General features: G+C 37.6%; 1 protein-coding gene across 2 annotated transcripts; it reads left to right on the forward strand.

The window, feature by feature from the left end:
• The first annotated feature begins 266 nt into the window (after window positions 1-266).
• LOC108606480 (glutamate receptor ionotropic, NMDA 2B) lies at window positions 267-24,421 on the forward strand. Of its 2 annotated transcripts, none has more exons than XM_017996616.1 (11): window positions 267-670; window positions 4,984-5,969; window positions 16,218-16,989; window positions 18,949-19,099; window positions 19,350-19,943; window positions 20,084-20,373; window positions 21,163-21,315; window positions 21,388-21,539; window positions 21,605-22,112; window positions 22,176-22,280; window positions 24,217-24,421. In XM_017996616.1, the coding sequence occupies exons 2-11, from the start codon at window positions 5,333-5,335 to the stop codon at window positions 24,257-24,259; spliced, it is 3,405 nt and encodes a 1,134-aa protein (XP_017852105.1). In that variant the 5' UTR covers window positions 267-670; window positions 4,984-5,332; the 3' UTR covers window positions 24,260-24,421. The 2 variants fall into 2 exon arrangements, with proteins under 2 accessions (XP_017852105.1, XP_017852106.1); XM_017996617.1 differs by having other exon boundaries at window positions 22,176-22,277.
• Window positions 24,422-26,286: the final 1,865 nt, after the last annotated feature.

A 26,286-nucleotide genomic window follows, 5' to 3' on the forward strand; every position in this document is an offset into this window, starting at 1 on the left:
TCAATCTGGGCGCAGCATAAAAAACTGCACAAAAGGCAGCAATACATATACACAGGCGTGTATTCGTGTGTGTGTGTGTGCGTGTTCGTGTGTGTGTAAAGCTTTTTGTAAATTTCGTAATCAGCAAACGTTTTGCTCAGAGGCTGCCGCTGCCAACGTCGCTGCCGCTACTGGATGCTGGGTGTGTTAACTGTTTTCCTATACATGTTGTTGGCCGGGTTGGCAGCGCCAGTGCCAAAGCCAAGCGCCAGCATCAGCGCCAGCGCCAGTGCCAGTGCCAGTGCCAGTTCGCTGCTTGTCGCATACAGTTCGCATAACGGCATCTCCGGGCATACGGCAGTACTGTTCTGTCTGTCTGTGTGTGTGTGTGTGTGTGTGTCTGCGTGTGTGTGTGAGTCTCGAATGCGTCAGGGCTAACATAATAGTGTGTTGGCCCTAACAAACAAACGGCTTGGACCCAGCACTGACTGCACGACTTGAAGCAACGACGCCACAAAATTCACACAAATTGCAAGCCAAATACAACTTGGGCTTACCAAGCAGCGACTAAGCGACGACTAACTGACCGACTGACCGACTGACTGACTGACTGTGAGCCGGCTGAGACGCTTAGGCCTGGCCAATACGTGTGAACAGCGAAGTGCAACAGTAAACAATAAATAAAGTGAACGTAAGCAAATACAATTACCAGCACCCCAGCCCACCCACCCACAACGCTAAGCGCCGCACAACAAACAAAAAAATATAAAATGAACGAACCGCTGACAAAGGACAGAAGCAGTTAGCGTCAATCCAGGCCACAAAACTTAGCAAGCAGCAGCAAAATCACACACAACACACACATACATATTTACATGCCTGCGTGTATTAGTGTGTGTGTGTGTGTTTGGGTGTGCGCCTTCGTTGACGTCGACGCTTCCTCGTGCGTGTCTTTCTGAAATTTTTGGGTGTGGACTTGTTTCTTGTTTCATTTTCTGCTGCTGCTGCTGCTTTTCTCTTTTTATTTGCTACTTTTTTTTTTTAGTTGTTGTTGTAGCCCGGCCCGCAGTTCGCTCGCTGTGTATCCTGCAGGACAATAGTACAAACAATAGCATTAGCTACAACATAGCTATAGCTTTATATATATAAGCAACTATTGTTTGTATTAAAATAATTATTGCTTTGCTTTGCTTTTTTTTTTTTTGCTGTGTCTACAACGAAACTTAAGCTTCAATGCTTTCAAATTCATACGCCAGGCTCATTGTGCGCGCATTATTAATTGAACATGCGCCTGTGTGTGTGTGTGTATGTGTGTGTGTGTGTGTGTGTTTTTTATATATTTTTGTTCAAGTGCATTACCGGTGACGAAAAAAAAAGTGAAAACAAACGAGCAGTCGCAGCAATGAAAGCCAAAGCGTATAACTTAAGATCGAAGGTCAAACGAAGTCATTTTCCCAAGCGAAACGAAACGCCCAACACCCACTGCGTACCCCCCAACCCAACCCCCAACCCCAGCATTGTAGAGCTTCAGGCTACAGGCAGCTATTGTTATTGTAATTGCACAGCCTCAGCCTCAATATATAGCATAGCATATATGTATTTCTATATAGAGCGGCTGCAAACTCTATGTGTGTGTGTGTGTGTTTCTAAATAAATCAAAATATGTGTAGAATGCCAGGGCAGGCTCTGCTACTTTATCGAATTAATTAATTGTGCCCGTGTCCCTGTGTGAAGCGCCTTGAGTTCAGTTCTCTGGCGCTTGTTATCATCAATGTCAACCGAAACAGCAAAACACACGCCCCATTTTTCACAGCTGCCACTAGTTCGGGACGCTAGGCTATGGCATAATTTATATGATATCATGCCTCACAACAATATTGAGCGAAAAAGCATCGACAGCAAATATCTTATATAGCCATAGCCATAGTCATAGCCAGCTAAAATGAATTATTTATTGCTGAACATGTTTTATTTATGCATTTATTTATTTATTTATTGCTGCCTGCAGACTTAAGTTCAACTTTTTTTTTAAAGCATTTATTTATATATATAATATTCAGTTTTTTATACGCTGAATATTTAAATAAATCTTTTCATATATTTTTTAAATAATTGCTGTGATTTATTTTGCATATTTTTTTTTATTTTCTTATTTACATAAATTTTTTCTTTACTTTTTACTTTTTTATTCAGATTTATATTTTGTATATATTTATATATTTTTTATTTAGTGCAACAATTATATAATTTATTTTATTCTCACCAATATACATATATTTTTTATATATTTATCTTGTAGCAACAATTAAATTTTTTTTATAATTTATTTTATTATTTCACTTTTTCTATTTAGATTGAATATTTTTATTTTCAACAATTCCAACTAATTCTGCTCAAGACTATATTTATTTTATTTTTATTGTTTGATGTGTTCGTCATAATATATTTTCTCTTAATATTATTATTTTAATTATATTAAATCTTAAACATATTTTATATGTACTTAAAAATTCTATTATATTATTTTATTTAATATTCTATTATGTGCATTTATTTCTTTCAGCTTTGCATTTTTCTTATAATTACTCAATCTTATAATTTATGCATATTAAATATTTCTTATGTATTTAAAATATTTAGTACTTAAAGTTTTCATTTCATTATTGTTAAATATTTTAAAGCGCAGCTCAAGCTCTCAAAATGTTTTATAAACAATTTAATGATCGATTTGATCGATAACAACAATTCTGCAATTTATAACAAAGTACATTTAGTTGTTACCAAATATTAACAATTTTTTAAAAAGGATAACATATTTGGCAGCCAGCGCTAATGCTTTATGTGGGGTGGGGTGGGGTCTGTCGTTATTGTTGTTGTTATTATTATTGTTGCTCGCTCGCCAAAAAGGTCGTTATTGAAGCAAAAGTGACAAAATGACCAAAATGTTTTACCAGCAACAATCACAATAATGGCACAGCAGCAACAACAAGAGCAGCAGCAGCAGCAGCAGCAACAGCAACAATACAATTAAGGAGGCAAGTAGAGAAGAGCATTCATAACAAGACAGCGGTCGACGAACTGTCAAATTACGGGCCGGTCGAGAGTAGCGAGTGAAAGAGATAGAGACCGAAAGATAGCGAGGGCATGTGAGTGGGTGGTGGGTTGGATTGGGTTGGGTTGGGGGTGTAAAGAAGATATAGTACAAGATGCTGGCTGGCTGGCTGGGTGAAAGTGAAAGCGAAAGTTGCTTGTCCAAGCACAAAACGGCGAATGCTGCTGCGAATGAGCACAATAAAGCACAAAAGCGAGCAAAATAAATACGAACAACAGAGTCAGAGCCATGGCATAATAAATATTACGACTAACTGTCACATTGCCAAAAAAAAAAAAAAAAATACACATAAAAATAGCAACATGAAAGGCGGCGCAAGCAAATGTGGGCCAGCAAACAAAACAAAACAAAGCAAAACACAGCGCCAGCTGCAAATAATAATAATAATAAAAAAGTGTAGCATGCTTTTGCGAGTCATATGAAGTCAGGCTGCTGCAAATATGACAAAAAATGTATAGCATACTTTGAAGAGTTCAAACATGCAGCAATTTAATTTGTCGTACTATTTTAACTATGGGGGGGGGGCGACCACAAAACGATTCAAGCGTCGAGAGTACAGTACACACAGTGAGTCTCTAGCTAGGATATTAGTGGCGAAAGGATAAGCAGCCAGGGCAGCCAGAGCGCAAAAGTGTGAAGCTGCCGCGCGGCTTAGAGAGTGTTGCCGTTGATGCCGTTGCTTATTGACAGCACCTAAGTGGCGACTCACAGTTTAAGCCAACACCAATGCTTGCTCCAGCAGCAGCAGCAGCAGCAGCAGCAAAAGCAACAGCAGCAGCAACAGCAGCAATACAAATAAAGCAAACACGAGTATCAGCAGCTTTTGCAGCTGTTTTAACTTTGTCTGCAGTGTGCACACGAACGAACGAGTGTGTGTGTGTGTGTTAGTGTGTGTGAGCCGAACGACGACAGCGACAACGACAACTTGCTGACGTATAAACGCCGTCACGCCTTGAATGCCACGCCCATAGCCCCAGCTCAGCTGAGTACGCTGCTGACTGCGCTGTCGTTGTCGCTGATGATGATAATCATTATCATGTTAGCCACAAGCAGCTATGGCTACGCCCCTCTATATACACACACACACACGCACGCAGCTAAAACTTATTGATAGAGTACTACAACTATTAGATAAATTCACATTCACGCCCGCAGCAGCAACAGCAGCAGCAGCGACTGCGGCAGCAGCAATAAAATGAAAATAATCAAAAGCAATTGCAATATTAATAAATCTCAACTAGCTGATTGATTAACAAATACCATTCGACATTCCACACATTGCCAGCGAGAGCTTTTGTTTAATGGCATTTGCCATTCAGCATTGTTTTAAAACTTTCGCGCTGCAGTTGCAAATATTTTTATAATTGAATTGAATTTATAAATAAAATGTAAGCGCTGCATGCTGAGCTTTAATTAATGTGAGCATATACTAAAGTTTACTGCAATTTGACTTAAATAATTTATTTTAATAATATAGAAAATATAAAACTTGCATAGAATACGTCGAAAATCTTGTTAAAATTAGTTGAGCAAGCTTCAAATTATTTAAAGCAGAATATACAGAACTTTAATTATTTTTATCATTACTTTGGGCTTCAATTATTTTGAATAATTTATTGTCACAATATAAAAAGTTAGTTAAGCAAGCTTTAAAATATTTAAAACATTAAACAATTAATTTGATAATCATTTAATGGCAACGATTACTTTAATGCTTTTTATTTGCATATTTAACTAAATTATTTATTTGCTTTGCTTAATTAGTGTTAATTTATGAGCAGCCACAAAAGCAATTCAGCGTAATTGTTGCTAATAATAATAAGTATATTATTGTTAAATGCCAAGCATAATATTAACAATTGAACGTACAAATGGTTTTTAGTGTTTTTCAGATGCAGCAGCAGCAGCAGCCATAACAACAACAACAACAACAGCAGCAGCAGCAATTAAAAAAAAAAGAAAAAATAGCAACAACAACAAAAAAGGAAATGTAACTGTTTTTAAACCTAATCCATCCACCAAAATTTAACACAAATACAAATAAAAAATATATATATGTACATAAGTATATAAAATCAGGTCAGCAACAACAACAACAACAACAACAGCAACATGCAGTAATATGTGAATTAGCTAATAAGCGAACAACAATAGCAATAATTACAATCGACACGAAATTAAACAATTAAAAATTATTGCGTTAAAGAGAATCATTAAACAGAAGCAATTCGAGCGTAAGCGATGGTGCAACTACTGCAATATGTTGCATGCAACAGCAGCAGCAACAGCTGTGCGTGGCAGCAGCGCAGCGACAGCACAAGCAAAGTCAAGCTGAAATGCATGCAAATTGAAGTAACAACAACAACAGCAGCAGCAGCAGCAACTGTTGCTGAACGTTTCATCAAATGGTCAAGTAAACGCACAAGAACAATAACAAGCAACAGCAGCAGCAACAACAGCAACAACAACAACACAAACACTGCCAATAATTTTAATAATAACAACAATAGCAATATAAGAGATTTGGCAGCAACAACAAAGTCAAGCGGCGGCGACTTCGGCAACAATCGATTGCATTTTGTGTGGCTGCTGCTTTTGTTTTGTGCCTGCGCATGTCCTGCCAGCAGCGATGCACTGCGTCTCACCAATGGCGGCAGCAGTCTGAGCAAAGCCATTGGCGCCAACAAGGAGCAGCTCAACATTGGTTTGATAGCGCCGCACACGAACTTTGGCAAGCGCGAATATCTGCGCAGCATTAACAATGCAGTCACTGGTTTGACCAAAACACGCGGCGCCAAGTTAACATTCCTCAAGGACTACAGCTTCGAGCAGAAGAACATACACTTTGATATGATGAGCCTCACCCCCAGTCCAACGGGTAAGTCGCCACACACACATATACGAATACCTTTATGCCTAACCAACACACACACACAGACACAGACACAGTCACAGTCCTTTAGTCCTTAGTCCTTGCTGTGTAGCGCAATTTGTGCATATTTTGTTGCCCAATTTGTGGCCAATCAAATAAACGATGTAATAACCTGATTTGTGCTTTCACCCAGCCCACCCACACACACACACACACACACACATGCAAAGCCATTCAACCAAATATTAATATTCCAACTTGACTCTGAGTTATTTCGTTCTCGTTCGTTATTATGCAAACCCAATGGTTGCAACAAATGCCTGCCAATGTCACTTGGTCAATAGCAAAATGCCACAAGGCCACAGTCCGCCCCCCGCCCATTAGCAGCACCTAAATTGACTATTGAAAATAACGTAGCTTTATGTCAGGAAATAGCCAAAGTCCCAATGTGGCTGCATTCCTATTTATAATAATCAAAACTAACATTTATGCGGAGCAACGAGCTGCACAGCAAATCAATAGCTAAATAATTTTTAATATACAAAGCGAGCTGACGCTTATTTTATTTAGTTTATAGCTAAATTAGCAACTGTTGTAGTGCAGCAAGTCTTAGTTTTAACTTAAATTTATTCAGCTAATGCACACATTGCTTTATAGCTTGAAAATCGCTATTTTATTTGTGCAATATAACTAGTAAATAAAGCTAATACTTCAATAGCCAAACTGGCAACTACTTAAGCTAAATCGCCACTGCATTTAGCTTTTCAATTCATGCAGCTTATGCGCTAAATAATAAAGCATGCAATTGATTTTGAAAAGTAGCTACAAACTAGCTAGCTCTGATTTGCTAATCGCTAAATTCCAAGCTAAAACTAACAACTTAAAACTATTAGCTTAAGTCAGTTAACTTGAACTTCTATTCAGCCAAAAAAAAAATTATACATATATTATATTATATAAAATAGTAGCTTGTTTAATTATAAAAAAATATTCAGAACAGTGCAAACTAATTTCATTTAAAAGTAGCTAAGTTGGCAATTAAAATTGTTTAGCTTCAAACTAATTTCTAATTTATTAGACGCAGAATTACTCATTACTCAACTCAACAGTTAGTTGTTAATATGATAATAAAAATTTAAAAAAGCAATGCAAACTATTTGAAACTTGCTTTAGCTTTGCAAATTTAAACAAAATTCCTAAGTTATTTAGCTTCATTTATTTGCATATACAAATAATACTAAAAGTAGCTAAAAACTTGCTAAATTTGTTTTGCTATACGCTGTATAATTTGACTAGATTCCAAAACTAAAACTTAACTTTAAAGCTATTCAGTTAAAAAATGAATTATATCATGTAGGAGCTAAGCGCTAGCTAATTAGATTTGAAAAATAGTCAAACAGGCTTAAAAGTAGTAGTAAAAAAAATTTCTTAGCTTCAAACTTCGTCGTAAGCTATTTATTGAAAAGATTAATTCAGTTAACTGGACAAAAAATAAATTAACATTATCATACAAAAAGAATACAAGAGCTCATATAATTTAAAAATAATAAAAAGAAACGCAAACTATTTGAAACTTGCTGAGAAGGGAACTATAGCTATGCAAATTTAAATAAAATCCGCTAGCTATTTAGCTATATGCTCTATGTAGCTAAAAACTAGCTATAGCTGCTTTCAAAAGTGACAATATTTATGCAGTTAACTAGACAAAGAATAAATGTAATAAAAATAAAATATACAACTGCTGAAATGATTTAAAAAAATATAAGAAAAACGCTAACTATTTATAACTCTAGCTTTAATTATATATTAATAATAATAAAACTCCTTAGCTTCAAGACATATTTCATTTAATTGCACATTAGAAAAATAGCTAAAAACTAGCTATAGCTATAGCTTACAACTAATGCTGCACACGTTTATTTATTTTACTTATTTATGCTAAATTTAGTTGAGCCAATATATAAACTAGCTAAAAGCTAATTTTGTTTTGTGTGCCCAAAATGTGCGCGCTGCTGCTGTCTGTGTGTGTTTGGGGTGTGCTCAAGGGGGCGGTGGGGGGCATGTCAGGACAAGTTGGTGCGTTGACTTATGACAGCTGTCAACACCTACGCCATGAATAATTTGAGCTGGGGCCGAAAAGTTCAACTGTCCAAGTGATTAGCTACGCTTGAAACGCGCTGCATTGATTACGTCCCTGCCCCCCGCTTATGCGCCCAAAAGCGCGCTAAGCTTAATTTGCTTGTTGCCTACGCGGCGCGTACGTCATTCACCTTTGACTTGCGAACAAACTACATTGTTGTCTATGTGGGTGGTAGGGAGTGGGTGGGTGGGTGGTGCATCAACATAAACCTAAGCTAGCAGCTGTTCTCTCTTCTCTATTTCGCTTTCTATCACGTCAGCGGGCAATGTTGTTCAGCTTGTTTACACATTGTCTACATGCAGCATTACAAATCTCATTTTACTGCCCCCCACCAACATGCCCGACCTGCTGCCTTGACTACTGCCAGGTGAGTAGCCACAGCTTTGACCAGCAACAACAACAGCAGCAACAGCAACAAGCAAAGCCCATTAATAAACTGTCGAGAGCGTGTTCTCTTATCGTTTAGAGAGGCGAAAGCACTTTCAACACCTGAGTGGAGTGCCAATGACAACGACGGCGATGGCGCTGCCCAGATAGCTGTGGCTATGGTCAAACCCCCACTCCACACTCCCCACTCTGCTCACTTCGATTTATAAGTACTTTATGCTTGAAAATTGCGTTAAAGCCTCAATACAAATATAAACAGCAGCAGCAGCAGCCCCAGCACGCTTTGAATCATTTAGCAGGCAAAGTTCAAAGGCCAAGCTGCTTGGCTTCTTCGACTTAATGACTCAGGCCAGCGAGCTACTCAATTATGGCCTCTGGGCCAAAACAAACGCAAGCGAAACGTTTCATTTGGTGGCTGTGTGAATTCAATTAAATAGTTGCACGCACTTAATTGGAATTGGGCGATTTGTGATTTTCAATTGAAAACTAAAGCTGTAGCTTGTTTACTTGGAAGCGCATGAAATTCATGTTAAGCATACCTTAAGCTAAGCTCTTTATATATATTTTTGCGCTATAGCTTAGCACACATTTCGCTGGAAAAATCAGCTTAAAGTAATAACAACAAGTTTACATATATTTATTAAATTCTATTCATTTATTTGCTATTACGTGTTAAAGTCAAATTAAAGTAAAATAATAAATAGGAATAAATCGTTGCATGAATTGCATTTTTGTTTGCTTAATTGATTTATTAAAAATATAGCTAATAAAGCTTTAAAATTTATATACAAATGTATCATATAAAAAATGAATAAAACTGCTTTAAAGTAAAAGAAACTGCAACAATTAATAATAATAATTATTTATATATATATATATATATATAAAGCTAAGTACTCAAAATTATTTAGCTTTAGTTTTTACTATTGCAGCTGTCACTTTAATAAATTTAAGCATTTTTTTAAATGGCATCAACTATTCAGTACAGTTGGTATTAGTTTTGCGCCAGTTCAAAGGCAATGCGATAGGGTCGAGAATTCAACACAACACAAAGTTTGAAATGGACAAGCAATAAAATGAAAACCGAGCGACAAAGGCAAACAAAAGTAGCTGCGTATACTTAATAAAAAGCAAAAGGCAAAGGCACAGCTTTAAAAGCAAAGCAGTGCAAGCAGTGCAAACTGCTGGGCTCAGGCATTTTGAGCTGCAAACTAAACGAATTGCAAATATAAATATAATAAAAGAAAATATATGCTTTTGTACCACTGTGCAGGGGCCACAAAAAGGCGTAAAGATAAGTTCATGCCTATTTTGGTTTTGAGTTACGGCAACGTTGCGCGCTTTGTTGACTCTCGCCTTAGGCACGTACAAACTGCTGCGTGTAACGGTGTTTATGACTCTCTCTCACTGTCTATGTGTGTGTGTGTGTGTGTGTGTGTGTAACTGGTTAGCCACAAATTGGACGCTGTACTCTCGCTCAACTCGAGCAACAAAACAGTGACCAATTGCTAATTGTGCGTGTGTGTTCTATTGTCTGGCGACGCGCCCACGCCACGCCCACTGCGCAGCACAGCTTAAAGCGCACAAGTCGAGTGTGTACTGTGGCCGCAGCTCCGTTGCCAATTAAAGTGAATTTCAAGCATAAGCTACTCACATTTCTTATTTCAGCAAATTCAAAAGCAGTTTGCCTGCATTTCTAACTAAATATTAATAATAGACTATAAACTATAAAAACTACAAACTTAACAACATTATGCAAGGCAGCCTTAAAATGCAATAAGCATAAACTGAAAGTAATAATAATTTGCACTTTTATTTAAAGCAAACTTAAAAGCTTCCCCCTGCTTATAAATAAATAACAAATCAATAACTATTTGTTTGTAAGAAGTGCAGCAAGACTTAAGCCGATTTTAATTGCTAAAAAGCTTAAGGTGCTTGCAAAGTTTGTTTTGGAATAAATATTTAGTGCCCAATAGCAAAACTAGAAAATAAACCAATGCTAGCTAACAGCTTAATGTAGTTCAATTTAATGCACAAACACTTGGATAAAGCTGCAGAGACAGAGCAAATAAAACTTTGCAAAAAACTGAGTTACACATTTTGTGATTACAGTTGATGTGAAAATTCTGCAAAAATAAGAAACACACTTTGATATTCGATAACTGGCTATGCTGCTATTGCTTTTGACTGTTCTCTGTGTGTGTGTGTGTGTGTGTGGCATGTTAGGAATCTAAATTCACAGCAAGCTATGTACACAAAAACAAACAACGAAACACACACAGAGACGCACACACACACACACAGCTGTGTATGCCACACCTAAACGTGTGCAATCGTGCTATGCATATATTGTCTTTGGTTATGGATACCACCCCCACCCTCACACCCACCCCCTTCACTGTTTAATCAGCTGAAGTTATCTCTGCTCTGGCGTTCTGGCTTGATTCTGTTTACCCACATAGCGTATGCGTAATAATTGCTGCGTTGCGCTGTACCACGCTGCGTATGCGTGTTATGTGCTGCACGCTGTTTGTCTAGATTATTTTCAAACGATACACACACCGCTTCGCTTGCCTATGAATTATTACTAGTCCCCAAATGCCGCCGCTTTCAGCCGCTCTTAAGCCTTGAGCAACTTGAATCGTGACTAAACGTAATGAAGCTGCTCTCACTTTCACTTAACGCTTACACTTTCACTGCACAGTGTGGCCAAAGCGTAGTTCTTTAAGCAGTGTGCACAGCAACTGAATGAGCTCGAAATAAAATTAATGAATGTTGTAATAAGTTTTGCTACTCTCGCTGTAGCAAATGCACTATGGGCAAATTGCGCGCTATTAATGACAAATTTAAGCTGCTAAAAATTAATTGAAACTTGTCTCTGTCAATAGCTTAAAGCAGCAAAAGTTTCTAATTGCAATCTATGTAAGATTTATACAGTTAAATCAAAAGCTAATGTTATTAGTTAGTAAATGAATATAATTAGCCAATATTGTGCACATTAAATTAACAACTTTTAGCAGCTTGCAATTAAACAACTTAACAACTTTAAAATTATCAACTTTATGGCTTTCATTTTTATTTAAAAGTGTTGATACGTTTAATTTGCTTAGTGCTGCTCAGTTAATCGATAGTTGTAGGCATATCAAGCTGCAGCAGCTATCAAGTTTGAAGTTAAATATTTATTACATATATATTATATATATAGTTTGATATATATAGTTTGAATATTATATATTTATATAGTCCAGCTGGCAATAGCAATATAAACAGCAATTTATGCAAAATTATTTAGTTTCGATTACTACAACTTTGTCTAACTTTAACAGCTGTTAAGTTAACATTTGAATGTTGACATTTCTAGCATGCAATCTTTACATATATATTATGCATATTTAGCAGATATTATAGACATTTAGTTAGCTAGTTAATTAACTATCTATCTAAATGACAGCAACTAGGCAAGTAATTCTCACAAACTCAATGTTAACAATAAACAAATAACACAGCTGTTCACACTAGAATTGATGATGTCAACGCTTAGCTTGCAATAATATCAATCTAATAATATTAGTATAATGATGGATGTTATTAGATTTAAATATTATTAGATTTAAATCATTAGACTGATATTAATACATTGAAATTATTGAAAGCTAAGCTAAATTTAAATAACAGGAAACTGTTAAAAGGTTAACAGCAATTTTAACATGAGCTAAACTATTGGTATAGCCAGAGCAACAAAGGCCTTCAGGCTGAGTTTAGTTTATATTATTTACTTTTAATTGTCAGCCTAGAATTAAATTTTTTGTAATAAAAATTAGCTAAAATAAGCTAGACAGCAAAATTGCCTAGACCATTTTAATGCAATATTTTCTTAATAAAAATATGCTAGAATTCAAGTTTTAAGCTATTTGCAAATTTTAAAAGTTGCTGCATTTTCAAAAATGCTAAAACTAGCTTATAATAAGCTAATATGGCAGCACTGATTAACACTTTATATATATTAAATTTGTATATAATTTATTCATTTGAAAACATTTGCTAGACTTGCAACTGCTGCCAAGCAAAAAGTGTTGAATATTGCCCATAGTGCAGTCAAGCCTGCCCTGCTGTGTATGTGTGTGTGCGCTCGTGTGTGTGTGTGTCTGTCACATCGAAAGGGAAGTCCTTTGAATGCGAATTGCGAGTCGGCGCGGCGCGGCGCGGCAGACTGAACTGGGAATTCATCGTTTTGAGTTTGTCATTGCGTAGCGACAACAACAACAACAACAAGAAAAGCAAAGGAAACACATAAAATGAAAAATAATAAAAATAAAAATGCTGACAACACTGAGCAGAGAGTATGAGAGTAAAACTGACAGCTGCACACTGAGACAGAGAGTCAGAGGCAGAGTCAGAGTCATTGGCTTGGCAGCTCTGGCAGCTTCACTGGGCTTGGCTGACAGCATCAGCACAAAATGAGCTGAGCCTGGCGTGGTCTCAAGGCAAGGACAGCAGCGCAGGCAATGCGAGTAGCCAAATTGAAGCAGCACGGTGTCAAAATTCAATTTACCCATTATTATGCGTACGTAAACGAGCAGCGAGTAAGAAGAAGAAAAAGAGAAGAGCGACAACGACGACGCAGACAATGCGGTTCCTTTGTTTTGGCAAAGTAACGCAATTCGCAGCTACTTACGTTCTCTCGAGTCGAGTCGAGTCCTTGTGCCTTTTTACACATCAAAGGGACGCAAGTGCGGCAGCAACATGAATTTGAAATTCAAAATGAGCAGCAGCCAAGCTGTGGCAGCCGCCACACCAACAACCAACCAACCAATACACGAGCAAACAGCAGCCAAATAGAGTTAGGCGCAAATTTATGTGCCCAAAGCAGAGAGAGACAGAGCAGGAGGGGGGAGGAGACCTTGTCAGCAGTCAAAAGAGTCCAAATTGCAAGCGCTCTCGCACAAAATTCCACTTAGGGCTCTAAAATTGAAAAGCGTTTGCAACACACACACACACACACACACACATAAGTAGTTGCAACTGCAGCAAACTAAAGTTAAAAATCCAGTAAAACTTCAAAGAGCATAAAAGTCTGCTTATAGTAAAATGAATATTGCTAGCAAGCAACAAATTGCAGCCAAAATAAAGTTTGAAACAAATTAAAATTAATAAATGAATTAGAAGCAGCAAATATGCTTAATAGTTTTGAAAATTTAATAAGAAAAGAAAACATTTGGCAGGTTAGTTGCTTAATTATTTAGAACAAACTAAGCAAACATTACAAATTTAAAAGCTTAAACAAATAAACTTGCAATAAAATAGTAAGAAAAATATTTCACATTTGAAACTAAGCTGCAAATAATTTGTGTATATAGCAGCAACATATTTTTGTGGCAAATATGAATATTTATATATTTAACAGTTTGTTTATATTAAAAAGCAAAAAAGTTAAGCAAGTCTAAGAATTCTACTAAACAAATTTAACAATTTTGCTTTAAGACAAACTAACTAAATTGTTAGTTTAAAGCGCACTTTTAGTTAAACTTGCTATTGCTATATTTAATTATAGCCCAGTAACAAAATAAATTCAATTTATGGCCAAACGACAAAACTTGTGGAAGCTAAAAACTCTTGCCCCAATAAATAGGCAATAGAATTTTTGTATGTGCGTTTTTTTTTTTTTTTGCTGTCAGCTTCTTGCACAAGCCAAGAATCAAAACGAACCGGAAACAGCAGCCAACAGCAGCAGCAGCAGTAGCAGCAGCATCAACGGAAACGGACAAAGTGAAAAATAAAAGGCACTGAGCACAGTTAGAGTAGAAGCAGACGAAGAAGCAGCAAACATTTCAAAGGCAATTTGTGTCAGTTACTCAGCAGACTTGGGCAATTAAATCGAGAATTTAATACCAAACACAACACGCACACACACACACACTCAATTCAATTTCAACTTTATAGAATATACGTAACGTTAACGTAACTGGCAAATGCCAATTGAACGGCATTCAATTATGCAGAATAGTGCAGAGCAAACTGCTGCTGCTGCTTCATCAGTTGGCTGTCAGCTTTTTAATTTCCTGGGCCTCAGCGTCGCTGTCTGTTTGTTCTATTGCCCGACGGCCGTATATATAATTTGATTAAGCGATTTTCTATAACAGCAGCAGATTTATTAACAATAGCAGGCAGGCTCTAACTCTAGCTCTAATGTTTGCTATGCTTTCCAGCTATATCTATATATCTCATCCATCAATGGCTACGCTGTGTGTATTTTGTCGATGCCTAAGCATATCCATCCTACCACTGCCTGTCTGTGTGTGTGTGTGTGTGTAGCTTAAAATTAGCAGCTTTTTGTAGTCGAGTTTGCCTGCCTGGCCGCCCCCCTCACTTCACCTACAGCTTAATGCAAATAGCAGACGTAAAGTGATGAAAAAGTTAATTAAACTTTTTGATGAGATTTTAGATTTAAGCACTGCCAAGACAGAACTTATACAGCAGCCAACTGCCACGCCCACTGCGGGCAACCCGCCCAGCTTGGCTTGTGTATTCATGTTTCACGTTTGCAAAATAAAATAAACTTCGACATGTCGAAATGATAGAAATTCGCTCAAGTTTTCTTTACAACTTTCTGCAAATGCCATACAACGCCCACACACACCCCCCACCCTCCCCCCACTAAACTATTCGCACAAACTTTCTAAATTATCAACTCTCATTGTTTTGCGCTACAAAATTAACAAACGTTGAGCGAATGGCGAGCGAACTGTCGTCGCTCTTGCATTTAAAGTGCATATGAATTAATTACTTTGCGGCTACTTAAACATTACCGCCCAGTCAGTCAGTCAGTCAGTCAGTCAGTCAGTGAGTCACACCACGTGTCACTCTACTGCACTTAGTGCCCACTCAGCCCAGCCGGCAACACCTACGCTAAGTAGGTCAATTAGCGTTGCTCTATGTCGTGCCAACGCGGGCGGAATTTGTCACCGCAGGGAGCAAGCATTATGTATCGGTTAGGTTGAGTGGGTGGGGGGTGGGTGGTGGGTGGGGTACTGCACACACATTAGCTGTCAATGAGGCCATACAAAATTAAATTTTTTAATTGCGGCCCCGGCTCGCCAGTCTCAGTACCAGTACCAGTCCCAGTCCCAGGCTCAGCGGGATATGTATTGGCTTGCAAATTAACCTCACACTTGGCTCCCACTCTCTCGCTCTCTCGCTCTCTCTCGGCGCCGGATGCGGATATGCTTTGTCATTTGCCTCTAGACCTAGCACTTTATATATTTTTAAAATATGCAGCATAATTTGTACTTGGCACTGCTCATTTCAATTTGATTTTATTAGTTACAAATTTATTTATTTCAACTTAATTTTAACACAGCTTTCCAACTCTGCCTCTCTCATTCTCTTTCGCTCTCGCTCTCTCTATTTGTGGCTAGCATTTAAAAAATAACACAAAATTGCTTTGATTTTTGGCATAACATTTATTTAATTTAGATGAATTTATATTTAAACTTATTACATGTCTACATTTAATATTTATACTTTCCACTTATTTTTTAATTAATTTTTGTTATATTTAACTTTTTTGTTATATTTACTTAACTATTTATTTTTTATATTTATTTTGTATTTAATATATTTTGCTATACATTTTTCAGCCTTTATCAAATAAACTTAACTTAATATAATAAACTTAGTCCTTTTGCCATTTTATTTACTAATTGTTTTATTTTCTCTGCTTTTTGCAGCAATTCTGAGCACGCTATGTAAAGAGTTCCTGCGGGTGAACGTCTCGGCCATTCTGTATATGATGAACAACGAGCAGTTTGGCCACAGCACAGCCTCGGCGCAGTATTTTCTGCAGCTGGCCGGATACTTGGGCATTCCGGTGATTTCATGGAATGCCGACAATTCGGGCCTGGAGCGTCGCGCGTCGCAGTCGACGCTGCAGCTGCAGCTGGCGCCGAGCATTGAGCATCAGAGCGCCGCCATGTTGAGCATATTGGAGCGCTACAAGTGGCATCAGTTCTCGGTGGTGACGTCACAGATTGCCGGCCACGATGACTTTGTGCAGGCGGTGCGAGAGCGCGTGGCCGAGATGCAGGAGCACTTCAAGTTCACCATACTCAACTCGATTGTGGTGACGCGCACCAGCGACCTGATGGAGCTGGTGAACAGCGAGGCGCGAGTAATGCTGCTCTATGCCACCCAAACGGAGGCCATAACCATTCTGCGTGCTGCCGAGGAGATGAAGCTCACTGGGGAGAACTATGTGTGGGTGGTGAGTCAGTCGGTGATTGAGAAGAAGGATGCGCACTCGCAGTTCCCCGTGGGCATGTTGGGGGTGCACTTTGACACCAGCAGCGCCGCTCTGATGAACGAAATATCGAATGCCATCAAGATCTACAGCTATGGCGTGGAGGCGTATCTAACCGATCCGGCCAACAAGGATCGTCGACTGACGACACAGTCGCTCTCCTGCGAGGACGAAGGACGCGGCCGCTGGGACAATGGCGAGATGTGAGTACTACAAGCAGTTGTTCCTTGTTTAGTTTTTGCAAGATAAAAGCAAAAGTAAAGCTCAGCTCTATAATTATATTGATCAAAGTATTGCTATTGCTGCAAAAAAAACATTTTATTTAATAACTCAAAGACAAAACTTAAGTCAAAAAGACATAGCCAGTACTTTTCCTAAGCACAAGCTCAAGCTACAGTCGAAACAAAACGTGCAATGCGCGCTCTCTGAGCAACAAAGCAGCTACGCAACTCTTTCAGTCGCAGCAGCAGCAGCAGCGCTGAACGAACGAAAGCAGCGCTGCTCTCTCGCTAGCAAGCACCGTAAGGTGATGCATCAGACAATAAGCGCTCTCTAAGCAATAATGCTGCGACGCCTCTAGCTCAGTCGCTGCAGCGCTGCTCTCTCGCTAGCAAGCAAGTATTGAATGACTCTCACGCTCTCTGAGCTGCTTGCCCTCCTAGTTTTCGTTCTTGCACTTAATTCAATTTCTGGATCGTACAAGGCGCGCTCGCTCTCTAAGCAACAAAGCAGCAACGCAACTCGCAGCAGCAGCGTTTAAGCTCTCTGAGCTGCTTGCGCTCTCACCTTCTGTGCATCGTACAAAGCGCGCGCATTAGAGCGCTCTCTAAGAACAATATCCAGCAGCGACGCATAATTTCTTTCTAGTCGCAGCAAGCCGCTTGAGATCTCGAATCTGATACAAGCATAACGCATTGTTGAAACTCTTGGTTCCTTTGCTTGCTGCTTTCCTATTTGTCTGTGCAATGCTTTGACTTTGCTCTCTACATCTTTTTCGTTTTGATTCTATTTTCCTCTGTGAGCGAGGAGAGCAAATTGCCTTAACCCTGTTCAATGAGGTACGAGCAGCGGCTCTCGGTTAAGCTTCTGAGTGCTGCGTGCTCTTAGCTTTGTTTCCCTTGTACTGTATTAGATCAAAGAGTGCATCTACGCTAAGCGCGGCGTCATTTAGGGAGCGCTTCTATTTTAGCAACATGCAGCGACACGCTCTATGCTCAGTGTCTCTAAGCGCTGCCGCCTCGCTATCAAGCACCGCCGAATAATTTGACTGACATCTCACGCTGATCTGTAGCTTGCTTGCGCTTCCTTGCTTAATCGAGTCATTGCACTCTGATTTCTAAAATGTCTGACATTATTCCCCGATAAGCAAGGCGCGCTCGTCTTCTCAGCGACGAACAACTCGCAGCAAAGCGTGTGTCGTTTAATGCTCTCTGAATGTATGCTTGCGCTTCAACCTTCTGTGCATTAATAACGTCGTACAAAGCTTCTCTTAATTAGAATCGTTTTATAATGAACAAAGCAGGCAATCGATCTCTCATGTTCGTCGCGGCTCTATCAGCTCTTTGTGAGAGAAATTTTTCAAGAGATCGTCACAATACAAGCACGCTGGTTCTTTTTCTTGGCAGGACTGCTTACGCTCTCTCAGCTTCTTTCATGTATTCCGTGCATTGCAATTTTAATATAATGAATGTAGTGATGTTAAGCGGGACGCAGCCGCATTTTTGAGAGAGCAGTTTCGTTTGGACTGTTGACGAGTAAACAAGCAAGTTAACTGAGTGCGCGCGAAAATAATAATATTATGTGCAACTAAGCGCATGGCTGCAGCCTTAATTGTTTACATATTAATTATTTAATATACATGTAGTATAGACAGTTGGGCCAAGTTTAAAAAAGAGCTAAGTGCATAAATTGCAAGCAATTGTAATAATTGTCTTACCACTGAATAAAAATTTAAAAATATATATATTTTTGCATATGCTAAAGCTTACTTTTGCTTTAAGAAAAAAATACAATAAGCTGTGCACTAGAGAAAATACTTAATATTTAAATACTAATATTATAGAAGTAGAAAATGCTGACATTTGGCAACTGGAAATTGAAATTGTTATATGTGTTGTTATATGAATTGAACCCACTGTACTTTAATTCGCAAACGATTTTAGTTTTTTCAAGTATTTGCGCAATGTTTCTATTGAGGGGGATCTGAACAAGCCGAATATTGAGTTTACAGCCGATGGGGATTTGAAGTCGGCGGAACTTAAGATCATGAATCTGCGACCGAGTGCGAACAACAAGAATCTTGTTTGGGAGGAGGTAAGTAAAGCGTTTTCCAGCATGCCTCTCTCTCTCTCTCTATCTACTTAACCTCACTTATGCTAACTCACTCGTTTCAATTTATTTATTCTCTGGCACCAAAAAAAAAAAAAAATCACGAAACACTCAATCAAATCGAATCACTATCATCACTCATTATGTTCGAACACTCACCGCTTTGTACAAATTGCAATTGCAAATTGCTCGCTTCCTTGCTAACTCGCTGCCTCGAACCCGCTTTCGGGCTTAGATTGGCGTTTGGAAGTCTTGGGAGACACAGAAACTTGATATACGCGATATAGCGTGGCCAGGTAACTCGCACGCTCCGCCTCAAGGTGTGCCCGAGAAATTCCATTTAAAGATCACATTCCTCGAGGAGGCACCCTATATCAATCTGTCGCCCGCGGATCCAGTGAGTGGCAAGTGCCTGATGGACCGCGGTGTGCTCTGTCGAGTCGCAGCGGATCACGAGATGGCCGCCGACATCGATGTGGGCCAGGCACACCGCAACGAGTCCTTCTATCAGTGCTGCAGCGGGTTCTGCATTGATCTGCTCGAAAAGTTTGCCGAGGAGCTGGGCTTCACCTACGAGCTGGTGCGGGTTGAAGATGGTAAATGGGGTACACTTGAGAATGGTAAATGGAATGGTTTGATCGCCGACTTGGTTAACCGCAAGACGGACATGGTTCTCACCTCTCTCATGATCAACACCGAGCGCGAGGCGGTTGTCGATTTCAGCGAGCCCTTTATGGAAACGGGCATTGCCATTGTGGTCGCCAAGCGCACCGGCATCATATCGCCCACGGCCTTTCTCGAGCCCTTTGACACGGCATCCTGGATGTTGGTAAGTACAATAAGTTTGGTTCCTTCAAGGCCAATCACAAACACCCCACATAGACCGGTAAGTCCTCTTACTATACAACATGCTGGCTTTCTCTTTCTTTCTATCGCTCTCGCTCTATCGCTTACGCGTGGGAACTTTAGGTGGGTATCGTTGCAATTCAGGCAGCCACCTTTATGATATTCCTCTTCGAGTGGCTCTCGCCCAGCGGCTACGACATGAAGCTCTATCTGCAAAACACCAACGTCACTCCCTATCGCTTCTCGCTCTTTCGCACCTATTGGTTGGTCTGGGCTGTGCTCTTCCAAGCGGCCGTCCATGTCGACTCGCCACGCGGTTTCACCTCGCGCTTCATGACCAACGTTTGGGCTCTGTTCGCCGTCGTCTTTCTTGCCATCTACACTGCCAACCTGGCCGCGTTCATGATAACCAGGTGAGTGCCACTAAAAAAAAAAACATTTAAAACGAATTAGTTTATTATAAACAACATATAAACAATTTAGTTTATTATATATTATATTATAACAATTTAGTTTATATTATAAAGATAAGCAATATCATAAATCTTTTTATTGCAATGCAACATAAATTAAAGTGCAGGTAGTAAGAAACTAGTGCTGGCAAATTTGCAAAAAAAAAAAACAAGTTGGCAACGCTTGACAGCAGCAACTTACGTCTAATGAAAAACATTAAAATAATTACAAAAAAATTCATTCGCATGCGTTCTTCAAAAAATAAGTCAAATAACAAATTTTGAGACTACAAAATAATTAAATATTTTGGCATAGGCTTTAAAAATACACAAGAAATTTAAAAAAAATATGTGTAAATAATTTTTTTAAAATTTTTAAAATGAAATTCAACTTTAAAAATGTTAAAATTAGTCAAATTGTTATTTATTTAAATTAGCCAGAGCAACGAACACAATAAAGTGCTCAAAATTAATTAATTATAATTAATAACAAACAGCCAAAAAAAATATAAATTTATATATTTGAGAGTGTTGAACAGATTTTTTTAGTAAATTAAATTTATTTTAAATTTTATGGTTTAATTTAAGCTGGGGAATATATTTTTATATTGACGATGCATATTACACTGAGGGAAACAGGGATGGGTCTCCAAATGGCAAGTCCAGGTGGTGTTAGCTATTGCCTTATTGATGAGCTTTTGTCCATTAGCAACTTCTAATTCCCAAATTTTGTACCTTTCTTTTTTGCAGGGAAGAGTTTCATGAGTTCAGCGGCTTGAACGACAGTCGACTGGTGCATCCCTATTCACATAAGCCCTCGTTTAAGTTCGGCACCATACCCTACAGCCACACGGACTCGACCATACACAAATACTTTAAGGACATGCACTACTATATGAAGCAGTGAGTGGGCCCAGGCCAAAAAGCAAATATTTGAATAAATTTCAGCCACTTTCACTCTCCACTCCTTTGTAGATATAACAAGACAAGCGTGGCGGATGGGGTTGCGGCTGTGCTGAATGGTAATTTGGATTCGTTTATCTATGACGGCACTGTGCTGGACTATTTGGTGGCGCAGGACGAGGACTGTCGACTGATGACTGTGGGCAGCTGGTATGCGATGACAGGTGGGTGCACTCAAATCAAATAAAGTGAAGCGCATTCTATAGCATCTGCTTCTTTCATGGCCTAGGTTATGGCCTCGCATTTAGCCGCAACTCCAAGTATGTGCAAATGTTCAACAAGCGGCTGCTGGAGTTTCGCGCCAATGGCGATTTGGAGCGACTGCGTCGCTACTGGATGACGGGCACTTGTCGGCCGGGCAAGCAGGAGCACAAGTCGTCCGATCCGCTGGCGCTGGAGCAGTTCTTGTCCGCATTTCTGCTGCTCATGGCGGGCATTTTGCTGGCGGCGCTGCTGCTGCTCCTGGAGCATGTTTATTTCAAATACATACGCAAGCGTTTGGCCAAAAAGGATGGCGGCCATTGCTGCGCACTCATCTCGCTCTCCATGGGCAAGTCGCTGACCTTTCGCGGCGCCGTCTTCGAGGCAACGGAAATACTCAAAAAGCATCGCTGCAATGATCCCATCTGCGATACGCATCTGTGGAAAGTGAAGCATGAGCTGGACATGTCGCGGCTGCGCGTGCGCCAGCTGGAGAAGGTAATGGACAAACATGGCATCAAGGCGCCGCAATTGAGGTAACCAAACAGCAAATCAAATTGAGTGCAATTCCAGTGGCTTAGCTGCGTTTTGCTTTGCAGATTGGCTTCTTCCTCGGATTTGCTCAATCATCATCATCTAAAGGAGCGGCCACCATTGTTGGGCAATCTTAGCTTGGCAGCCAGCGCTCAAGATCTATACAGGTGGTAAGTTTTTTTATTCCCCCTTGTAATGCTGCCCCCAACCCGTTTCTATAGCTTAGGACCTACCTCTCTCCCTCCCTCCCTCTCTCTCTCTCTCTCACACACTCTTTGCTGTTCAACAATTAATTAATTGCTTAAGCTAATACTTATTTCAGTGTATTATTGCTACTGCGCATTGATTTTTCATTCACAGCACCATTAGCTAGTTAAAGCTGATAGCTTAATAACCTTTGTTGCATGCCCCAAACCCAAGACTCACTGCCAGCTCAGCCCGCCCGCCCATTTGTTGTCTTATGCCCTAACTAAATTATATGTTAATCAATTTAGTTCACCAAGCACTCTCCTGTGTGTCTGTCTGTCTGTCTGTCCTGCCTGCCTGCTGATGAACTCTTTATTGTCATTGTTAGTAGCCCTGAGGGGGGGCAAGCGCAAGGGTCTGCGTCCTGGCGCTCAAACTCATTTGCATATCAATGCTGCAGCTCTGAATTTATTATTGCTGCACTAAAGCAAAAAAAAAACATGCAAGCTTTACATTCATTTATATAATTTATTTGTAATTGCAACAATTTATATTCATTTTATTTTAATTGATTTTTTAATAGACATTTATATAGATTTTATGTGCAAACTATACATTTCTTTATATAATTTTAAACATATAGCATATAAATTATTTATTTTTGTAGTATTTATATTCATTTTATTTTGTTAGAAGCAAGTTATATATTTTTTAGTAAATTGCTACAATTTTATTCATTTTATTTTATATTTATTTTCAATTTTTTAGTAATTGCTACAATATTATTAATTTTATTTTATTTGCTTGTATATTTATTTTATATTTTTAATAGATTTTAAATGCACACTTTATATTTATTTATATAGTTAATACTTTCTTTATTTTGTAGTAATTAGTACAATTTTATTTAATTTGATTTAATTTTTTATATTTTTGTTAGAATTTTATACAATTTGTGGAGCTTATTTTAAATTTTCTCGGCTGATCTTTTGTTGTACAACGTCTTACACTGTCGGCTATGCCCAACTAAAGTTTCTTTCTTACAAATAAATAGCGTAACTTATGAACGTGAACTGCATGCAAATTTTAAAACCCAACTCATCCAAAGAACCGCAAAAGTTTTGCATAGCAAATTGAAAGCCAAAAAAAAAAAAAATAGAAATAAAGTTAACCGTATTCACAAATATGCCAATGCTCTCTCCCTCCCTCCCTCTCTCAGTTAAGTTAATATAATTATGAATGCATTTGCATAAATACATGCGTAAATTGTGTGTAAACATATATTTCACACACGTTTAACAACATCAAACAAAATAAAGTGTTAAGCACTTGAAAACTTTGTCTGTGTTGAGTTTGGGGTTGGGGATGGGGTTGGGGATTTGGGGTTGGAAAAGCCGAACGAGTTGCCATTTGCCGTAGTGTCTGTTGCTAATTGATAAACAGGCTCTCAGCTCTAGGTGCAAGTTGCTGCTTTAGCTAAAAACAATAAATAACTAAATTAAATGCAAATTTTGTAATTTGTGTGATTTTGACAGCAGCAAACAAATGACAATGAAATTACATTGAGTAAAGCAAATCACTTGGCATTTCATTTAATTAACTCAAACGCAATATTATTGAACATTTTGTAAGCTTTGTATTTAGTTGTGGCTATGGGAAGTTAATTGAAGAATTTATTTACTTAGCTTTCTCTTTTTCTCGCTCTCTCTCTCTCTCTCTTTCTAAACTGTGTATTTAAATACGAACTCAGTCTGTGTTGCTCTCACTGTCTCTGTCTCTCTCACTATCTTTGTAATATTTAACTAATTGTTGTTGTGCTAGAAATTTTCTAATTGCATGCAACTAATATAAATGTCTATTTGAATTTGTTTATTCCACTTACTTACTCTGCATATTCTCTACCCAATTTCTAACTGAAAGGTCTTATAAAACGGAAATTGCGGAAATGGAAACGGTGCTCTGAATTTAGCAAAAGATTAATATTGGAACTGGCAACAACAACAACAACAACAATTCATTGCCAGCTTTATACACTTAAGTCTAAACTATACTTTAATAAAATCCAATCAAGCAACAAAAGCAAACTCACAAACAACAACAACAAAAAACACTAGAGCAGCAAGTAAAATGCATTTTATTAACATAAAACAAAATGAAATGTAAGTAAAAGGAATTTTTTTCTGACGAGGCGGACTGCAATTGCAAATTTACAGCAAGCAAAACCAAAGTAAAAAAAAAAAAACAAAAACAAAAACATTTAAAAAACATACAACTTAAAAAAAGAACAAGCAAAAAGTTAATAAATAAAGGTCTCTAAAATTCTTCATATATACTTATTAAAAAATATATACTCGTATATACAGGTGTAGGTGTGTATATTTAATCAAAATGTTGCCCAAATGGCAAAAAAATGTTTCAAATAAATGTAAACTGAAAGCTTTTTAAAAGTTGAAGAACAAACTTTAACCAAAGCCTAAAGCGCCTCATGCAAAAACAAAAACAAAAACGAAAACAAAAAATGTATTAGCACAAAATTAAGCAGAGTTCAGAAAAAAAACAAAACAACAAATTTTAAAATGAAAATTGTATAAAGCTAACAAAAACAACTGACTACGAAAGCCAATATTTTTAAATATAAGTTTTAAGTGCTAACAAGAACAAAAACAAAACCAAAAGCTACAACAACCAAAGAGAAAGATAAACCGATCGAACTGTGAATGTTAACAAAAGCAAAGCATATAGCACAAATATAGTTAATTAATTTTTTTTTTTTAATTTAATATTTAAGTATTTACCAAAAACTGATATCGCGTTTGAGCAGCGGATATCGGATGGGAGATATCATTGCCACAGAAATGCGTCAAGGTAAAGTATATACTACTATAAAAAAGAAAACTTAATAAATGAAAGAACTACGCATTAATAAACATATACACATTAACATATTTATATGTATTTACTCACATTATTATATTACGATATGAATGTTATTGCATATACACACATATACACAAGTATATATATATACATATATATATGTATAGAAAGATATACAAAGAACTACATTACATTGCATATATACAAGTGTTTTTTTTTTTATTTGTTTTATTAAATGTAATTTTTGATAAACAGAAACGCTTATAAACCAAAAGCTTAAAAACAAACTAGCACAAGTGCAGACGAATTCACTCGCTACTCGTTACTCGCATAGAATCCTACTGCATTCGTTATCATTTACTCGTTATCATCCTAACCGTAACCCCAAATTGACAATTTCCTTTTCCTATTTGACATCCTTGCTATCCGTATCTGCACTGCTAAATGTTTCGTGAAAGAAATAAATAAATCTGTTACTTGCATAAAAACTAAAAACTTAAAAAAAAAATTTAAACACATGATAAATAAATATGTATAAACTAAATACCAATTCAATTTAAAATGACATTGCTAACGCTATGAGAAATAATTCTTGGTTTTCTATTTCATTTTTTGTGTATTTTATTCATTCTAAGTGTTTAGAGTGTGTCGAGGCAAAAGCAAAATTTTTACAAAACTAAATTATGTAATTGTAAATACATGCGCTTCTACAAAAACAAATTCATTTATGTATTTACACATTTATACACACATAATTACGTATATGTATTGAATATTAAAATTTTAATTACTGAATGTTATTGCTTTAAGCTTGTTATGTTTATAAATCAAAACAAAAACAAACAAACCAAAAAAACAAATACAAACAACAAGAAAACTAACGGAAACGGAAACAATGTTAACAGTAAAAATTAAAAAGTAAAATAAACAAAACGCATTGAGTTTGATTTGCAAAGAGTGATTTTTTGTAGTAATAATATTTTATACATACATATAATTATGAAAGCAAATATAAACATTAAACAAATACCAAAAACAAAAACAAAAACAAAAAAATACAAAAACATAGCGAAATGTTAATTATTACGTACATACATATATTTTTTAAGATAA

Source organism: Drosophila busckii, chromosome X (genome assembly GCF_011750605.1).
Source record: "Drosophila busckii strain San Diego stock center, stock number 13000-0081.31 chromosome X, ASM1175060v1, whole genome shotgun sequence".
Taxonomy (NCBI): Eukaryota; Metazoa; Arthropoda; class Insecta; order Diptera; family Drosophilidae; genus Drosophila; species Drosophila busckii.

Coding starts and splice junctions, on each gene's coding strand:
- LOC108606480 (XM_017996616.1), top strand. CDS start 5,333: ATGGTGCAACTACTGCAATATGTTGCATGCAACAGCAGCAGCAACAGC. Junction 5,970..16,217: donor CCTCACCCCCAGTCCAACGG/GTAAGTCGCCAC, acceptor TGCTTTTTGCAG/CAATTCTGAGCACGCTATGT. Junction 22,281..24,216: donor GCTCAAGATCTATACAGGTG/GTAAGTTTTTTT, acceptor TCTAACTGAAAG/GTCTTATAAAACGGAAATTG.